Raw genomic sequence first — 15,325 nt, 5'->3', positions numbered from 1 at the left:
CATGATTTTTTTGTTAAATGTTGGAGTTAAATGCATCAATCTGGTGCATTTTGAGGGGGAAATAAAGAGACTAGATCTATGGAAACACCCATATGAAACAGAACTATACATTTAAATAATCATAAAATCATAAGAACATGGCCATAACCATACCATTTCCAATATTTAAAAACATTTGAACTTGTTTATTTATTTGTTTTTGGTTCATTTATGAAATTCCCAAATGTAAAGCATCTTTGGGTTCAAGAAAAGCGCTATAGAAATATAATTTATTATTATTATTTATAGTTGTGAGTGTCTGGGCTCCTGAATCAGCCTCTCCTGTCTCCCCCCTCTCCCCCCTGCTCCTCTTTGAGGCAGAAGCAAAGACTAGTTTTAGCTCTCAACAAGTTTTAAAAGTGTATCTTACCTTTTTTCACCTAGTTAACATTTGTTTTTTAATTATTCATGCTTATTTCACTAATCTCACTCCAATGGAAATATGTGTTTACAGAAATGGTGACCAAACCGTTTGAGACCCACAGAGATAACTTAGACAAAGTTAACTATCTAAACTCAGAGAGTCCTTTACCTCACCTGAGCTGTAGTTATCAGTCTCTCAGTCGGACAGGAGAGGACTCTCCTCCACCTTGATGTTGAAACAGCTCCTTATATCCGTTAGCGCAGCTAGCTAGCACCAGATGCTAACAGCAACAATACACGTAACCGGTGCGCGCGCTCTCTCTCTCTCGCTCGCTTGCGCGCGCCACACATACAAACCCTCCCGAGCTTGAATGACACACAGAGACCAATCGAGGGCTTTAGTGTATGATCTGTATGAAAGTGGCCATGTCGCCAGGCCACATCATGTAGACAGCCAGTCACCCTCTGTGAGGCAGAGTAAGACCCACATTTGCGCAGCGTTGCGTTCACAATATATACATAACAAAAATAATCCTCAGGCCAGCAGGCCACTTAACAGGCCAGGCCATCGGGAAACCTGCCGGTCCTCCCAATGGCCAGTCCGAGCCTGCTAGAAGCCCTTCTTTTTAGGAACGTAGGTTCACTGGCGCAAATAATTTTCTATGGACGACAGCTCTAGTTAGATTCAGGGTCCATATTTGTTTAGTCTCGCTGATAAAGAATGTTGATTATCACACTCCGAACTAGTTAAAACCTGGAACTACAGAAGAGTTATTCAGAATTTATTTGGCATCTCTATCGTGTATCTAACTCGTGGCCTGTGATATGTCTTGTGAATTATCCATGGGAGCCTGCCTGCAGACCTCCACTGTCAGGACAGTTCCGGTGCAGACCTCCAGTGTCAGGACACCTCCACTGTCAGTACAGGAAGTGACGATTCTGACGAACACGTTTTTTCCCCGCCCACTGAATCACAATGGAGACTCATCACGGAGGTGATGAGTCCGCTCACCGTGCACTTTGGGTCGGCCTTGGTCAAGCCCTTTTGACCCCCCAGCCTGGTTCTCGTAAAAGTTTTTCGCTCAAAAGACTGAAAATGATATGTATAATTATGTTACAGCTCTATAGTCTAATTACTGTTTGCTATTACAATAGACTGTTTCACTTCACTCCTACATACTTTATTTCTCCCTTTACTGCACTATTGGATTAAGAATCTGCATATTAAACAATTTGCTATAAATTATATCCATTTTAGATTCCATTGTGTATTAAAATGTCAATTATTTTCATATTTGGTAGTTATTTTTTCTGCTAGATCCCCTTGATGGACTCCTAAATTGCCCTTGTGGTGTGATGCGGGAGACAATAAAAGGCTTATCTTAAAGTAAACCAAAATTCCTCTGTGGTGTTCATGGTATAATCAAGGTGAATTATCAAATGCTTCATTGAAAAACAAAACAAAGCAAAACACACAAAAACTGACAAAGTGTTCCAACTTCCTGTTGCCCTTTATTCAAACAGAAATGCATTCGCAGAATGCCAGATACCCTCTTTTGTCTCTGATCTCGTTTAAGAAGGTCCACATGTCTTCCATATGTTTAAACCTAAACTTGAATGGCTCCAAGATTGCCTCCATCTCATCCTCGTCACATTCGTCAGGCTTTTCCTCCCAAAGCTTGACAGCCTCTCTTAGTTGTGCTTCCCCCATGCTCACTGCATCGGGCAAATGCACCCTGGTGCACAAATGTGTGTGTGCCACCACCCATTCTGCTGCCTTCTTGCAGTCCTGCACGATCTTAGATGTTGGCTACGGAAAAGAGAAAATATATCATACCCACTGATACATATTAAGCATTAAGTAGCTTTTTGGCAGACTAACCCAAGGAAAGGGCGTCCTCCTTGGATATGATGTATATAACTAGTAAACAAGCCTACCGCTTCCATTGTTTTATCCACATCTTTCCCAACTGAGACATCAGCTGGATGAGGCTGAAGTTGCTCCTCTTTCTAAAAAACAAAAAAACTTCAAATGTTCAAAATACAAGGGACTATTGCCATGAACTATCATACTTTTAGTAAAGTATGCTATTTTCAACATATTCTTTAGTTTAAGGACTGTCCTCCAACATCGTCCTAAATACTGATACCACGAGGAAGAATAAATGCAGTAAATATTGACAAAATACATATATATTTAAATATAGAGTGGTGAAACAAATAATGAAATTGAAGCTTTAGTGTGAGAGTAGATACAAACACAACTTAAATGAAATAGATTGCAATGCAAATCTGACCTCCGTGATGTCATCCAACTTCCTCTTCCTCATTCTGAACACTGGAGGCACCTCACCTCGCAGGAGGGCTTTAGATTTCTCTGTCCAGTGGGCAAACATTTTGCCATGACTCAAATAAAAAGGGTTAAATAAAGACACAAATACAGGTACTGTTGGTATAACATTGTGTTTTTTAACCATTTCAAAGTTAATCTAACGTCAACATTTTAGTGGTCTCACCTTCGGAGGTCGAAATTCTCCATTAGCATGACACACCACCATTTTCGCAAAGCTGGCATGTCAGTCTAAAAAAGGAAAGAAATATATTATCACTGTATGTCAGATTAAATGTCATAATGGGATTTTGAGTTTACTTTAAATGACCAGATCAACTTATAATAGTGAAATCATAGGGTGCATCTAGTATGGTGTAAAGGGCATACTATGAAAGAAAATATATAATTTAATGTTATTATCTTAAAAACAACAGAGAATTAAATCAGACCAATAATGTAGCCTACCATCAACATGAAGATGCCACAGTCATTCCCATACAGTTGCCTGGGGAAACCCTAGCATGTCAGAAAGCATTTAGTTGTTTTGTTATGGTTTGACATTTCAGTTGAATATAAATGATACAAATGGTATACTATTACCTCTATTACCAAACCAGTCGTCTCTTTCCACGGTCCAGGATGTATTGACTGTGAAAGGTTTCTAGAAGGAAAAACACAGCTGTATGAAGATCTAAACAGGGCGCTATCAAAATGATCAATATGGTCCTCTTTCATGCACAACACACACCATCAGACGTGGCAAAAGTACACACTCTTTAATTAAGTAGAAGTACAGATACGTGTGTAAAAAAATAATTTGGTAAAAGTAGAAGTACTGATACAACATTTTACTTTAAAAAGTACAGGCTTTGTAATCACACTACAATGTAACTTTAAATGCCTATTTTCCTCAATGTACACGCCCCGGATTCCTATGACGAAAATAATAGAATGTCGCCAGTTGTCATGACTCACGTTATACTGCAACACCGTAACAAAAACACATGCTTGTACATCGGCACACACACACGGTTACTTAAGGTTTCTCACACAATGCCACTGCCTCGTAGCAAATAAGACATACCGGCTTGTCTCCATTTATCACAAACTTGTGCTCAGTTTCTCATGTCTCGGTAAACGAGTGCATTAAATTGCCTCCATCAACTTTTTTGTTATTACCGCTGATGATATTGAGACGCAAGACCGAAAGAACGAGATCGCGGATACAAGCGGCCGAGATGGGTTTCCTCCGCCGGGTGGCTGGTGTCTCCCTTAGAGATAAGGTGAGAAGTTCGGTCATCAGGGAGGGACTCGGAGTTGAGCCGCTCCTCCTTCGCGTCGAAAGAAGCCAGTTGAGGTGGTTCGGGCACCTAGTTAGGATGCCACCTGGGCGCCTCCCTAGGGAGGTGTTCCAGGCACGTCCAGCTGGGAAGAGACCAAGGGGTAGACCTAGGACCAGGTGGAGGGATTATATCTCTTCGCTGGCCTGGGAGCGCCTTGGGATCCCCCAGTCAGAGCTGGTTGATGTCGCCAGGGAAAAGAAAGTTTGGGGCTCTCTGCTGGAACTGCTACCCCCGCGACCCGACCACGGATAAGCGGGAGAAGATGGATGGATGGATGGATATTGAGACGCATCAGAGAATAACGGCATAGGTGGCCTATGATAAGCAAATGATATGCTCTGCAAGTATATATATATTATATCGATACATTTTGTTTTGTCTGCGAAACAATACATTTAGACTGCATTCATTGTTTTGGATAGTGCAAACAGGTCACGCACCTTACCTTACTAATTTGCAAAAACCATCAGACGAGTCGTTCGATGGGCGGGGAAAAAAACGTGTTCGTCAGAATCGTCACTTCCTGTACTGACAGTGGAGGTGTCCTGACACTGGAGGTCTGCACCGGAACTGTCCTGACAGTGGAGGTCTGCAGGCAGACCCCTCTCGAATTATCCGGCCGAAGCTCCAAATAAACCGTCAGTGTTTGACATCAAAGCTCCAGCTCTCCTCGTGTCTCTCTGAGTCCTGTTTCCAATTGCTACAGCATTTCCCCCCACACTGGTCTTTTTTTCTTTCTTTTTTTACATATTTGCATCAAGTTATGTTAATAATATAAGACTTTGCATGGCATTATGATGTGCATGTATTGCATAACGTTCTAGAATTCAAATAAATGTTATTTATTTTATGCATGTTCATTTCCACCTCTTTACTCTGTTTCTTGTCTAACAAGTCAACAGCCATTGCCTGCTATTGGATGCTAATGTTTAAGTTACTCACTTACTTTTACAGTAAAATGATCAGTGTGACGTTGCAGATAATGGAAAGAAATACTCAAAAATGCAAAAGTGTATCATTTCCACTATACGACCACAAGGAGTCAGTGTAGGCCTGTTTGAGTAAAGTTTGAACTTAAAGGCACATCACAGTTGTTCAAGCAAGCTAGGCTAAAGATGATTACACATTGTCAGCATCTTATATTTGGACTATTTAGTAAATCTGGCATAGCCTACTTATATTGAAATGTCTCTCTATGAACATACATTTAGTCTCAGGTCCTAGATTCAACAGAGACTTAATCAGCATTTTATCATCTCCACATAGAAGGAATGAGAGGTCTAATGTCCGGACAAGATTTAGAAGAACTTGTTCATTCCTTCACTTCCAGCAGGGTGGACTATTATTATCTTATCTGGTCCCCTCAAAAATAGGAGCTTCAGCCCAGTCAAATATTACAAAGTGTCTAATACATGTCTAATAGTTTGTACATCTTCACACTTGCTCATAAGTCATACAATTGATTTTGAAAAGTACATTATAATTGTACTATTAATACATCAATTCAGCAAATACACTTTATAACATGAAAATGTTTTTTATATTTGAAATCTAAAAGTACGAACAACCTAATCATTTTTAATTCCTGTTATTTCTCTGCAGGTATTAAGATACTACATCACCTCACTGTGTCTCCTCCACTCAGCAACATTTTGATTGTCCGCTCTCTCATACAGTTTGATTGCTGAATCAACAGCATTGCTGCCAGGTTGTCATGGTGTCTGATTGTTGAGTATCATGTCACAGCCGGACGCCCCCCCGAGCCTGCAGCCGATCCCATGGTCGCCATGACGTTTACCTTGGCAACCACGAGAGGCTGAAAAAGATGAAGGAACCAGGAGAAGTTGTGTTGTGTCACCTCATGTCAGAGACGTAGTGTTTAACACAACGTCTCTCATGGGACGCCTCCAAACACTCACCACAGTTATTTTTGGAGACCTTTTAGTTAAGGTATTGAAAAGTGTTTATTAACTATAGCTACTTCATAATAGGTCAATTATTGTTATCAGAGAAAACTGTATAATGAGTGGATTTCTATATTCTCTCATGTATCATTACAGAGAACTTACACATAAAATTAAAGTCCACACACATCAAAATATGTTGTTATGCTATGTTTTATGCTATGTGGACGAAGGCAAGCCAAACAAATTGTAAATAATTCAAAAGTACAAAATGTTTGTCAGCTTTATTTAAATTATTACTTATAAAATGTGTTTATTGCAATAATATGTAAGGAGCCATGTTGATGTTGTAATGTAAAGCAGGAGCACATATCAAGTATTGAAAGCAGGTATCTATAACTTCATTTTATAAATTAAAACATCAAATCATTATTGTTACATTAAGTACAATGTTTTCTAGTTAATAACTGGTGACTTCTTACACGCTTTTAAATTATTGTTGTATAGGAAAAGGTGAAATAAATCCTAAATAGCTAAATAACAAATACAAGGTTGTTAGTGTTGGAGCTCTGAAATCCCTCTGCAGTAGCTTTTATGCTGTAATAATAAACAACTGAGAATGTAATCATCAGGTGCTTGTGAATCAGAAGTGTTGTGCACAAGGGGGGGGGAAGCAGGTCCCGGGCCGCTGCAGGGTCTCAGTGTCTCCAGGGCTCCAGCCCTCAGGGGCAGCGCTTTGAAAGGGAAAGCCTGGGAGGAGACTCCGAGGCCAGGCTAGCTAACACACCAGCAGGGGGTTTCATCACTCTCTCCACACTTCTGCTGTCAGGGCTTTTGTTTCAGCAACATTACTCACTCCCAAAGCCCTGCCTCCCAGGTAACTCCACTGCTGAGCTCAGCCTCGGCATGCTCTCACAAAATGTGCATCAACCAACAGGAAGCAAGAGTAAATGAAGACATACTAGCAACAGGATTTTTACACATCCAGAGTTTGGAAACAACCTTCACACTCATACCCTTGCTGTAGTCTTACAGAACGACATACAATAAAACCAAATTGTTTCCGTCACTTCCCCTCACTTTATGAACAGTTAAATCAGCACCCTTTACTTTAAATTCAAATCAATTTTGTATTGCCATGTCAAGACATTTTATCTTGGAATTTGCTGAAGAATAGCTACCAAAAAAACAGCTACCAAAAAAACACACATCACACACACAATCAGTTGTTGAATATAAATAAGTAGCCTTAATTTACTCAAGTAAAAACATTTATGATAGTCTACATTAATTCAGTTTCAAGGTAGAGATTCAAACATGTTGGAAGAAAAATACTAAATGCCAAAAATGGTTTAATTGAACTTTATATGCTGTCTTATCACTATTACTAATATTCAATCAATTAAGAAGTGTAGCTTCTGCAATAATTTTAAACCAAACATCTAACCAAGAAACATGCATATTCAATACCAAAAAAGAGTGAAAAGTTGAATAGAAAACAAGTAATCCAACATTTGAGAACATCTGAGTAGAAATGTTTTTGCTCACTTCCCTTCAGATCATTTTAATAACAGGGTGCAGATTTATAATATAACAACAGAGCTACTCTCCTGAATCCTTCACACATCAAAGACGGATTTTAACGAAGTTGCTTCTTCTGCTTTCCTTCACACCTTTTCCATTTACTTCCAATGACGATTCAGATGTATTGTTTACCCCCTGGTGTCATGGCATACAGCAAAAAAAACTCAATAAACAAAGAGGTAACATGTTGAACATCCTTGCAGGAATCACGCTGTGTTTTTTAAAATGTTCCTGTTTTTGTTCTAAATGTTTGAGCATTTACTCAGTAATTATCTATGCTTTAATTCTCATCAACCAAAGTATTTACCCCGAGTAAATATGATTGTTTACCACATTTTGCTGTTTCAAGACTCCCAACAATCATTTCCAAACAATTGTCTCTTTTCCTCAAAAACAGAAACTTTTCTTTGTTTGTTGATTCTTCACATTACACAGCACCACAATGTTATTCTCTTATGTTACATTATGACACTATCTAAACTAACATCATTATCCATGCATTCAGAGGCTTTGGTTTATCAGCCACAGGGTTTATTTAACCGTAATTAAACAGGGAAGTCTCTTAAGATACATTTTGCAAGAGACACCCGGTCACAATGACAGCCTAGAGATTATACAGAGTCCAATGAATAATTTACTTTATTTGCATGTAGCAGCATAACATAGGACCCGAGAGGTGCAAAGAAGACAGTGTGATCATTTACAAGAGGCATATTATTCATAAAACATGCATTTAATGTGGTGTTACTCTGAAGACCTAAAAAGGTGCTGTGTCAAACTTAAGTTTGTCTCACCCACTGACTTTATATCTAATTTTTCAGTATCAGTTTAAGATATATTGAAGTTGAAAACTGACATCAATGAAAAACACATGACAACAAAAACGACCCTGTGTACTTTACATTGAGCTCAAATAGGTTGAGCATTGTGAGTTTATTTAAAGAGGCAGTATTAGAGTCCAAAGAAATAGTGTTTCCCATTTTTCTGAATTAGATTTTACACATATTATTAAATGTACACCCATATTAAACTATGACACCAATATTTTCACGTTTAGTCCCTTTTGTGCGCTGGCAGTATGGATCCCACTCAATTATGTCAAGTCTTTCCAAATCAAAGGGTGAAAGTTCAAGTGAATTACCGGGTCACTAGAGTTAGGGTTGATAGGCGTATTTTTCTTGTCAAGTCCAGACCAGTTTAAAGTCCTCAGTATTGAAGAGTCCTCTGAAATGCATTATTTAACATGAATTGTCCTTGTTTCATACCTGTATTATGTGCGTACATTGGTTAAAGAGTGAGAGGGAGAGCTGCTCCACCACCTCTCCCTCTTTCTGGGTGCAGCATTGTGCGCCATCAAAAGGCCCTGAGCAAAGAGACATGAGCCTTAATTGTTGTTCTTTATCAGGCGGATAAAGGCAGGATGGGCATCAATTTAGGAGGCCTTTATTAGACTACAAAGTGTGACAGACTGACGGAGAGGTAATTGGCAGAGAGGGGAAAGGAGGACGGGATGAAAGAGGAGAAGGATGGAGAGACGTGGAGGAATAGGGGATGTTGATGGAGGCGCATTTGATCAGGCAGTTATGGAGAAGAGAGGAGCAGAAGACTCAGAGGACGGTGAAATGAAACAGAAGTAGATGAAACCAACTTCTCAGGTTGAAGTTGTTTTGCAGAAGAACAAAACCAGTGCTACATCCATAATTAAAATCCAAAATATTATACATTTATTCTTTATTGTTTGGTCCTGCAATCATTTAACAGTGTATCACATATTTCTGATTATGTGGTCTTGTGATTTACTTTTCCGTGCAGCATAAAGTTCTAATATTTCATTTGTTAAACTGTTTAAAAAAACAAATAAAATGTTTTTCAAAGAGCTTACACGTTTTCCAAAGAAGCATTGCGATTAAATGTCTCTCCTCGACATTTTGAAGGATTTCCTGAATTTAAATGTTTGCAGAGTTAAGAGACAGACACTTGTCGGGGTGGTGTATGTGTGTTTTAAAGCTTTGTGTAGTGTCAGGATGCACTCGCTGCTCGGTTTTCCTGCGCGCCACAGCTTGTTAATGTGGCAGGATAATGTTGGCCTCCTTCGATTACATCTGAACTAATGTGTTTGTCTGATTACACTGTGGCAATACGAGGAGTGTAAAACAAAAGCTGAGCATCATTTCCAATCTGTCCTCCACACAGCACGCTAATGACATCATTTCCTTTTGATGCATGTTAAAAAGTGCTGAAAATACATGAAAAAAAAAAAACGTTATTCATTTATATTCTGCACTACCTATAAGAAGCGTTAGATCAGTTGGTTTCAATCTTCCCACAAATCAATTCGATACGAGAATAGTTTATTGTCAGATCGAGTCTGACATTTTTCTTGCATCACAGCAGCTCCATTTGCAACATCAACAAGGACAAATAAAAACCAAGGGAACAGGCATTTAACACAACATCATGATCACTGAAGAGAAGCATGCTTAAGACCCTCTAACGTACATTTGACCTGGGATTTAACTCACACACACCCTAATAATTCCCGGGTTCACACACTGACGGTGCAGCCCTGAAACCCCCGTCCCTCTCCACCCTGACATGAATATATGAGTGTTTTTATGTGTGCAGTGAAAAGGCACCGCTGAGTTAAGTGGCCTTGTTGTATTCTGCCTGGGCTCTAACGGCTTCCAGTGGGGGGGAGTGGGTGAGAGTGGTGCTGGTGGAGGTGGAGCTGGGGGTGGATGAAGGAGAGGCCTGCAGGACCATGCCTAATCAGCCTTTCTCGCCAGGGTCAAGACTTTCTGTCTGGGTCCGCGGTGCTCCCTGCCACCGAGGACTCGTCCATTCAGGGGCACAATGTCCCTGTCAGTCCCGACAACACTTCCTGCCTCTGCTGGCTCCAGCCCTCGCAGGGATACACAATATTTCACAGCTCAAAACAATGGCCTGTCTGCCTGCACCCACCATATGGTTACTATGGGCCACAATATTGACACACATCACTAATTATTCAAAGAGCTGGGTGAGAGGGAGAGGGAGCTGAGGAGGAAGGAGGTCAGTTTCCCCTCTGTAATGTGATGTGAGATTAGACTCTGCTTTAAAAAAGTGAGAATGCACAGTACCTCCAGTCCAGGTTAATATTTGTGTATAATTTGTTGTCTTTGTTTAGCACCTTTCAAACCATATTTTTCTCATTCAATGGCATAATTTCTACAAAGCTGAAACCAAGGGAATATCACAGAGTGCCTTAAAAAACTTTAGACATTTATTTATTAATAATACAAATATTATTTAAGAAAATGTCAAGTTTGAAAAATAAAATATTTACACACTGAATACAGCAAAATAAAATCTAATTATTGCATTTTTTGTTATGAACAAGGGTGAGATAATCCATATTGACAGCTTTGTGTGAATGTGAGGACATCTGGGCGGCAGTCTAGAGGCATCCGGATCACCTCTGTCCAACATATGTCTGATCTTATTCCCACAGGAGCTTCCTTACGGCGCGGGATATAATATAAATGATTTGATCTTTGACCACTGATATAATGCAGGATTTGTAAAGAAAAGAAAATGAAAAATTCAACCGGAGTTTATTTTAATTTCCAATAAACTTAGACCCAGTTGTGCCACTCAAAGTTTAACATAACATTTGAGTCACAAAGCAAAGCATCTGATTTTCTGAGGTAAACAAACATTTTCTTTCCGCTGTTGTGAAGGTTTTTTCCCAGATCTTCAGAAGACAAAGACAAATATCTGTCCACTACAACTTTAATTCATTATCAAGACGTGGTTTTATTTATTAATCCAGGTTAATGGAAACGTCAACAAATTGGATGCTAGCTATGTTACTTAAATGTAATATGACATACGTACAGAACAAGCAACATTAATAAATAAACCCTCTCTTAATGTAATTTAACTAATGGACTAATATTTAATCTGACCATATTGCACTGCTGTCCCATCTCTTATCTGTTATTATGGTTTACCTACCTAATGTTGAATATAATCTGTGAAACACACTGCACTAAAATACTTTTTTATTTCTCATCACAGCCTTGGCAGGAGGCAAACTAGTTTTCAAAATGGCTTTCTAGAATTAATATCAGTAGATTTAAGAAACTTGGTATTTCAACAGCCATTTAACCACACTGAAAAACATGCATTTTGAGAATGTTTACGGCCTACTACTGCTAGGCCTAGGCCACCATTAATGTCATCCTTAAAGAAATCCTGTTTGTGTGTTTCTCCTTTTGATTCATTATTCCTCTATTAACATTCAGACATGTACCACCGGGTGATGTTTGGAGCCTCAAGCGCTTCTTTACACAACATTGTCATGGTAGCATTATCTACTGTCCACCTTCTTTCTTTCAAATAAGAAAAATGAACACATGGTTGTTAGATGAAAAGTCAGGGGTCATCATGATAGTCCATCAAACTCAGGATACATCATCTGGAAATCATGAATGACTCTACAAAATGTGTGCCAATTCATTCAGAATTGATATTTCAGTTTGCATCGAGGTGGCGGGCCGACAAACCAACATTATCATCACTAGCAGAGAAGTAAATAATCAGAAGCAGACACCTTCTCACTGCTTTCACCACCGTCTCTCCTGGCTTATATTTCTCAGTCCTCGGGCCTCGTAGAAGCCCCAGTCTGTCCCCGCCCGGCCGCCCCCTGAGTGGTGGGAATGGTCTCCTGTGCAGCAGGCCATGACAGGCCCATGTTGGGACAGGCCTCAGTGCTCCACTCCACAGAGCAAATGATTGACAGCTCTCACTGAGGGAGGTGGGATTCCTTCTCTGTCAATCAAAATGCTGCTGGATATTAAGATGCGATGTAGAGGGGTCGCAGGGCCTGGTGACATGTGACGAGTCGGTGTTTCCTCCTCTCCTTAGCAGCTAGGTAAAGTTAGCTTGTTGGCTGAGGGTGAAGGTTGCCACAGGTCCAGATGTTCCTGAGGTTCTCGATCCCTCTCCCGGCTCACTGAGATGTGCTGTGCCACATCTGTCCGGGCAGAGGTGTGCCATATTGCTTCCCATCTGCCACATGGCACACCCACGTTCACACACACACACAGGAACAGAGACACACACATGCAGCGTGCCCAGAAACTGCCCATTTTAACCGGGGCCATAAATAGTGTAATTCATGGGTGTGAAACAGCGGGTTTTTAAGAGCGCTCAGAGGAACGGAGCAGAGCTGGAACCTTTGGCAGCTGACGGACAGATTTTCTGTTCCTGGTAGCCACATGAAACTCTGTGAACTGCACACTGAACACACCGAGACAGAGAGGCAATGAAGACCTGCTGGTGCAAGAAAATAAGAGTCAAACCATCTTTCTCTTTCCCTTTGAATTTCTCTGTCCTTGTGTGTCTCACCATCTGTCTCTATAGCTCCATCTCAGTCTCTCTTACTGTCCCTCCTCTGTCCTCTTTCTGAGCCAGGGGTGCAGTATTGAAATGAATGTCACCCCTGTCCCAATGTTACTTAGGGGAAATTGACTCCTCAGCCCTGGTGCTGTCGGCGGCCATATGCTGATGTTTTCATATTCCAGAGAAATTAGGAGAGGGAGTCGTAAAGACTGCTAAAGTCAGAATTACAACCCTGGCTAACACCGGTGAGGAGAGGGAGAGGCTCCTTCTGTCACACCTCGAGCGCTGTTAAAGCCCCATTCCCTCAGTCCTGGAAAGTGCCATGGGCTTCTGAAGCACCACATTAACTGTGGCTTTTCATCGAAGTTAGACACTTTTTTACATTGCGCCATTGGCAGGCATCTCGGTCTAATTCATGGCTTGTGCGGCAACATGTTTAGCTTCTCGTTCTTATTAAACATTCACAACCGTGCGGAGGACTAGGATCTGTTTAGTTGCTCTGCTGATGGTGGCTTTAGGAGACATCACATGTCTTCCTCTGCACGGACCGTAGAGCTATAGGCTGCGTTTCAAGCTTATCTATATTTCATGCTTTTATCTGCTCTCAGCTTTTAATTAGGCAGTTAGCGGCTCGTTAAATTCTATTGAGAGCAAACTTTTACCTCGTTGCAAAGTTGTGCTGATGTTGAGCTTTTCCCGGCGACGGAGGATTTTGATTACCTTGCACCCACAGTGTCATAAGTTATTATTGAGTTATGTTTTCTTTGTGGTTTTGTACCTTATTTTTTCAGAGAATATATTCACTTCTGATATTGTTCTTATTATTATTGAGACGGATGGAGGAATAAATAGTATTCCTCCTTAAAAACCGGAGTCTTATGTAAAGCATGACATCATTTAGCAATAGTTAAACTTGCAATAACTGATTCTTGGCCAATTTGGGGGCAGCAGAAATATCCAGAAAGGGACATATTATCATCTTAAGAGTAGATATGGATGATGAGAAGACTAGATCTTTTAGTTAGTCTGGTTCATGTCGTTAGTCGCCACTAGTGAACCGACATGCACATGTGTCTTTTGGTTCTGCTACAATATGAACGACTTGTTCTTCGGCTCACAGGAGCGCGTTGAACGGATATCTGGATGGATTTGTCGGAAGTTAACCTGGCTCTTATGAACAACTATGTGTACATACAGAACCATACAGAATCAGGATTTTGGTTTGAATTAAATTAAGTTGTCATTCCAAAAAGATCAGGTTGCATATTTAACATCCCTACTATAGGCTATGGCAAAAATTGTTAGCAGACCAGTTGCCTGTTTACCAGACCAGAGACAACGTTAATCATTTTGAGTTGTGTTTGTGTCCAACTGATAAATGTTTGTCCTAATTTACTTTTTTGCTGCTTAATACTCCATACTACTTTTGTCCGCCATGCTATTCACTATCTTTGGTGGGTGATAGAAAGGTACTGTACGGTGGGTTTGTCTACAAGTTTTTACTAAAAGTAGGTGAGGAGTCAGGTAACAAGGTATGTATTCACCCTTCCACCATTAAACGTTGTTGTTTCATCCATTGTTTATCGAAGTTTATTGATTATAGATGCTTTAAAGATATTTTTAACCCAATTTTGAATATATGCGTATGCATCTCTTCTAGTTTTCAAGGACAAATTGAAGAACAATGGCCAACATCAAGTAACTCTCAGTTGTATGCCATAAGGATGTGTTGAATATTACCTGACCTTCATCTCTTGTCCTGGGAGCAGAGTTTTACTCTGGGTTTGCAGTCCTTTCTTTACTTTAGTATCATGGGCCATTGTCAGTAGACGGACGTCCAAACCAAACTGCCAACCTGCTGCTCATAACGAAATGACAAAAATGACATGTGTTGACCTCTGGTATATGAGAGACATGATTTCCCTCCCTCCACGGTTCGTCCTGCACCAATTTTCTACTGTGAGGCCTGTCGGCAGACCTGCAAGTCCCATGTGAGCCAATCAGGGCTGTTATGTAAGTGCAGGGTGTTGGGAAATGGCAGTGGCCGGCCACTCAGATATGGCTTGTTGCTGATAATCGGTGGCGTGGCGTGGTGCGGCGTGCGGCTGACAGATGCCTGCTCCAGCTGGTACAGGGGGGGTTTATCGCCCGGTTGGATCGCGGGTCCTCACACCCCTCCACTGTGCTGGCCACCGTCGCCGTGTTTAATGAGTCACGAATTGCCTGTTTGTCTTCTGCTCCCTGCTGTTTCTGCACTCCCGCTTCCAGAACAATCCCTGAAACACATGCTGCTGCGCTCCGCAGAGCAGCCAGACAGGCAGGCTCAGCCAAACTGTTGTAAAGAACAAAGTTGTCATTTTTTATTTCTTCCCTTT

General features: G+C 40.7%; 1 protein-coding gene across 3 annotated transcripts; it reads right to left on the bottom strand.

The window, feature by feature from the left end:
* Positions 1 to 1,894: 1,894 nt before the first annotated feature.
* On the bottom strand, positions 1,895 to 4,695 carry LOC117460106 (uncharacterized). Of its 3 annotated transcripts, none has more exons than XM_071205672.1 (7): positions 4,518 to 4,695; positions 3,335 to 3,395; positions 3,200 to 3,250; positions 2,919 to 2,983; positions 2,700 to 2,808; positions 2,341 to 2,412; positions 1,895 to 2,212 (listed from the first exon to the last, which is right to left on the bottom strand). In XM_071205672.1, the coding sequence occupies exons 3-7, from the start codon at positions 3,206 to 3,208 to the stop codon at positions 1,919 to 1,921; spliced, it is 549 nt and encodes a 182-aa protein (XP_071061773.1). In that variant the 5' UTR covers positions 3,209 to 3,250; positions 3,335 to 3,395; positions 4,518 to 4,695; the 3' UTR covers positions 1,895 to 1,918. The 3 variants fall into 3 exon arrangements, with proteins under 3 accessions (XP_071061773.1, XP_071061772.1, XP_033957232.1); XM_071205671.1 differs by having other exon boundaries at positions 4,523 to 4,695; XM_034101341.1 differs by lacking the exon at positions 4,518 to 4,695 and adding an exon at positions 3,819 to 3,906.
* Positions 4,696 to 15,325: the final 10,630 nt, after the last annotated feature.

This window comes from Pseudochaenichthys georgianus, chromosome 15, assembly GCF_902827115.2.
Source record: "Pseudochaenichthys georgianus chromosome 15, fPseGeo1.2, whole genome shotgun sequence".
Lineage (NCBI taxonomy): Eukaryota > Metazoa > Chordata > Actinopteri > Perciformes > Channichthyidae > Pseudochaenichthys > Pseudochaenichthys georgianus.
The sequence above is the reverse complement of the archived record's forward strand: the minus strand, read 5'-3'. Positions and strand labels throughout refer to the sequence as shown.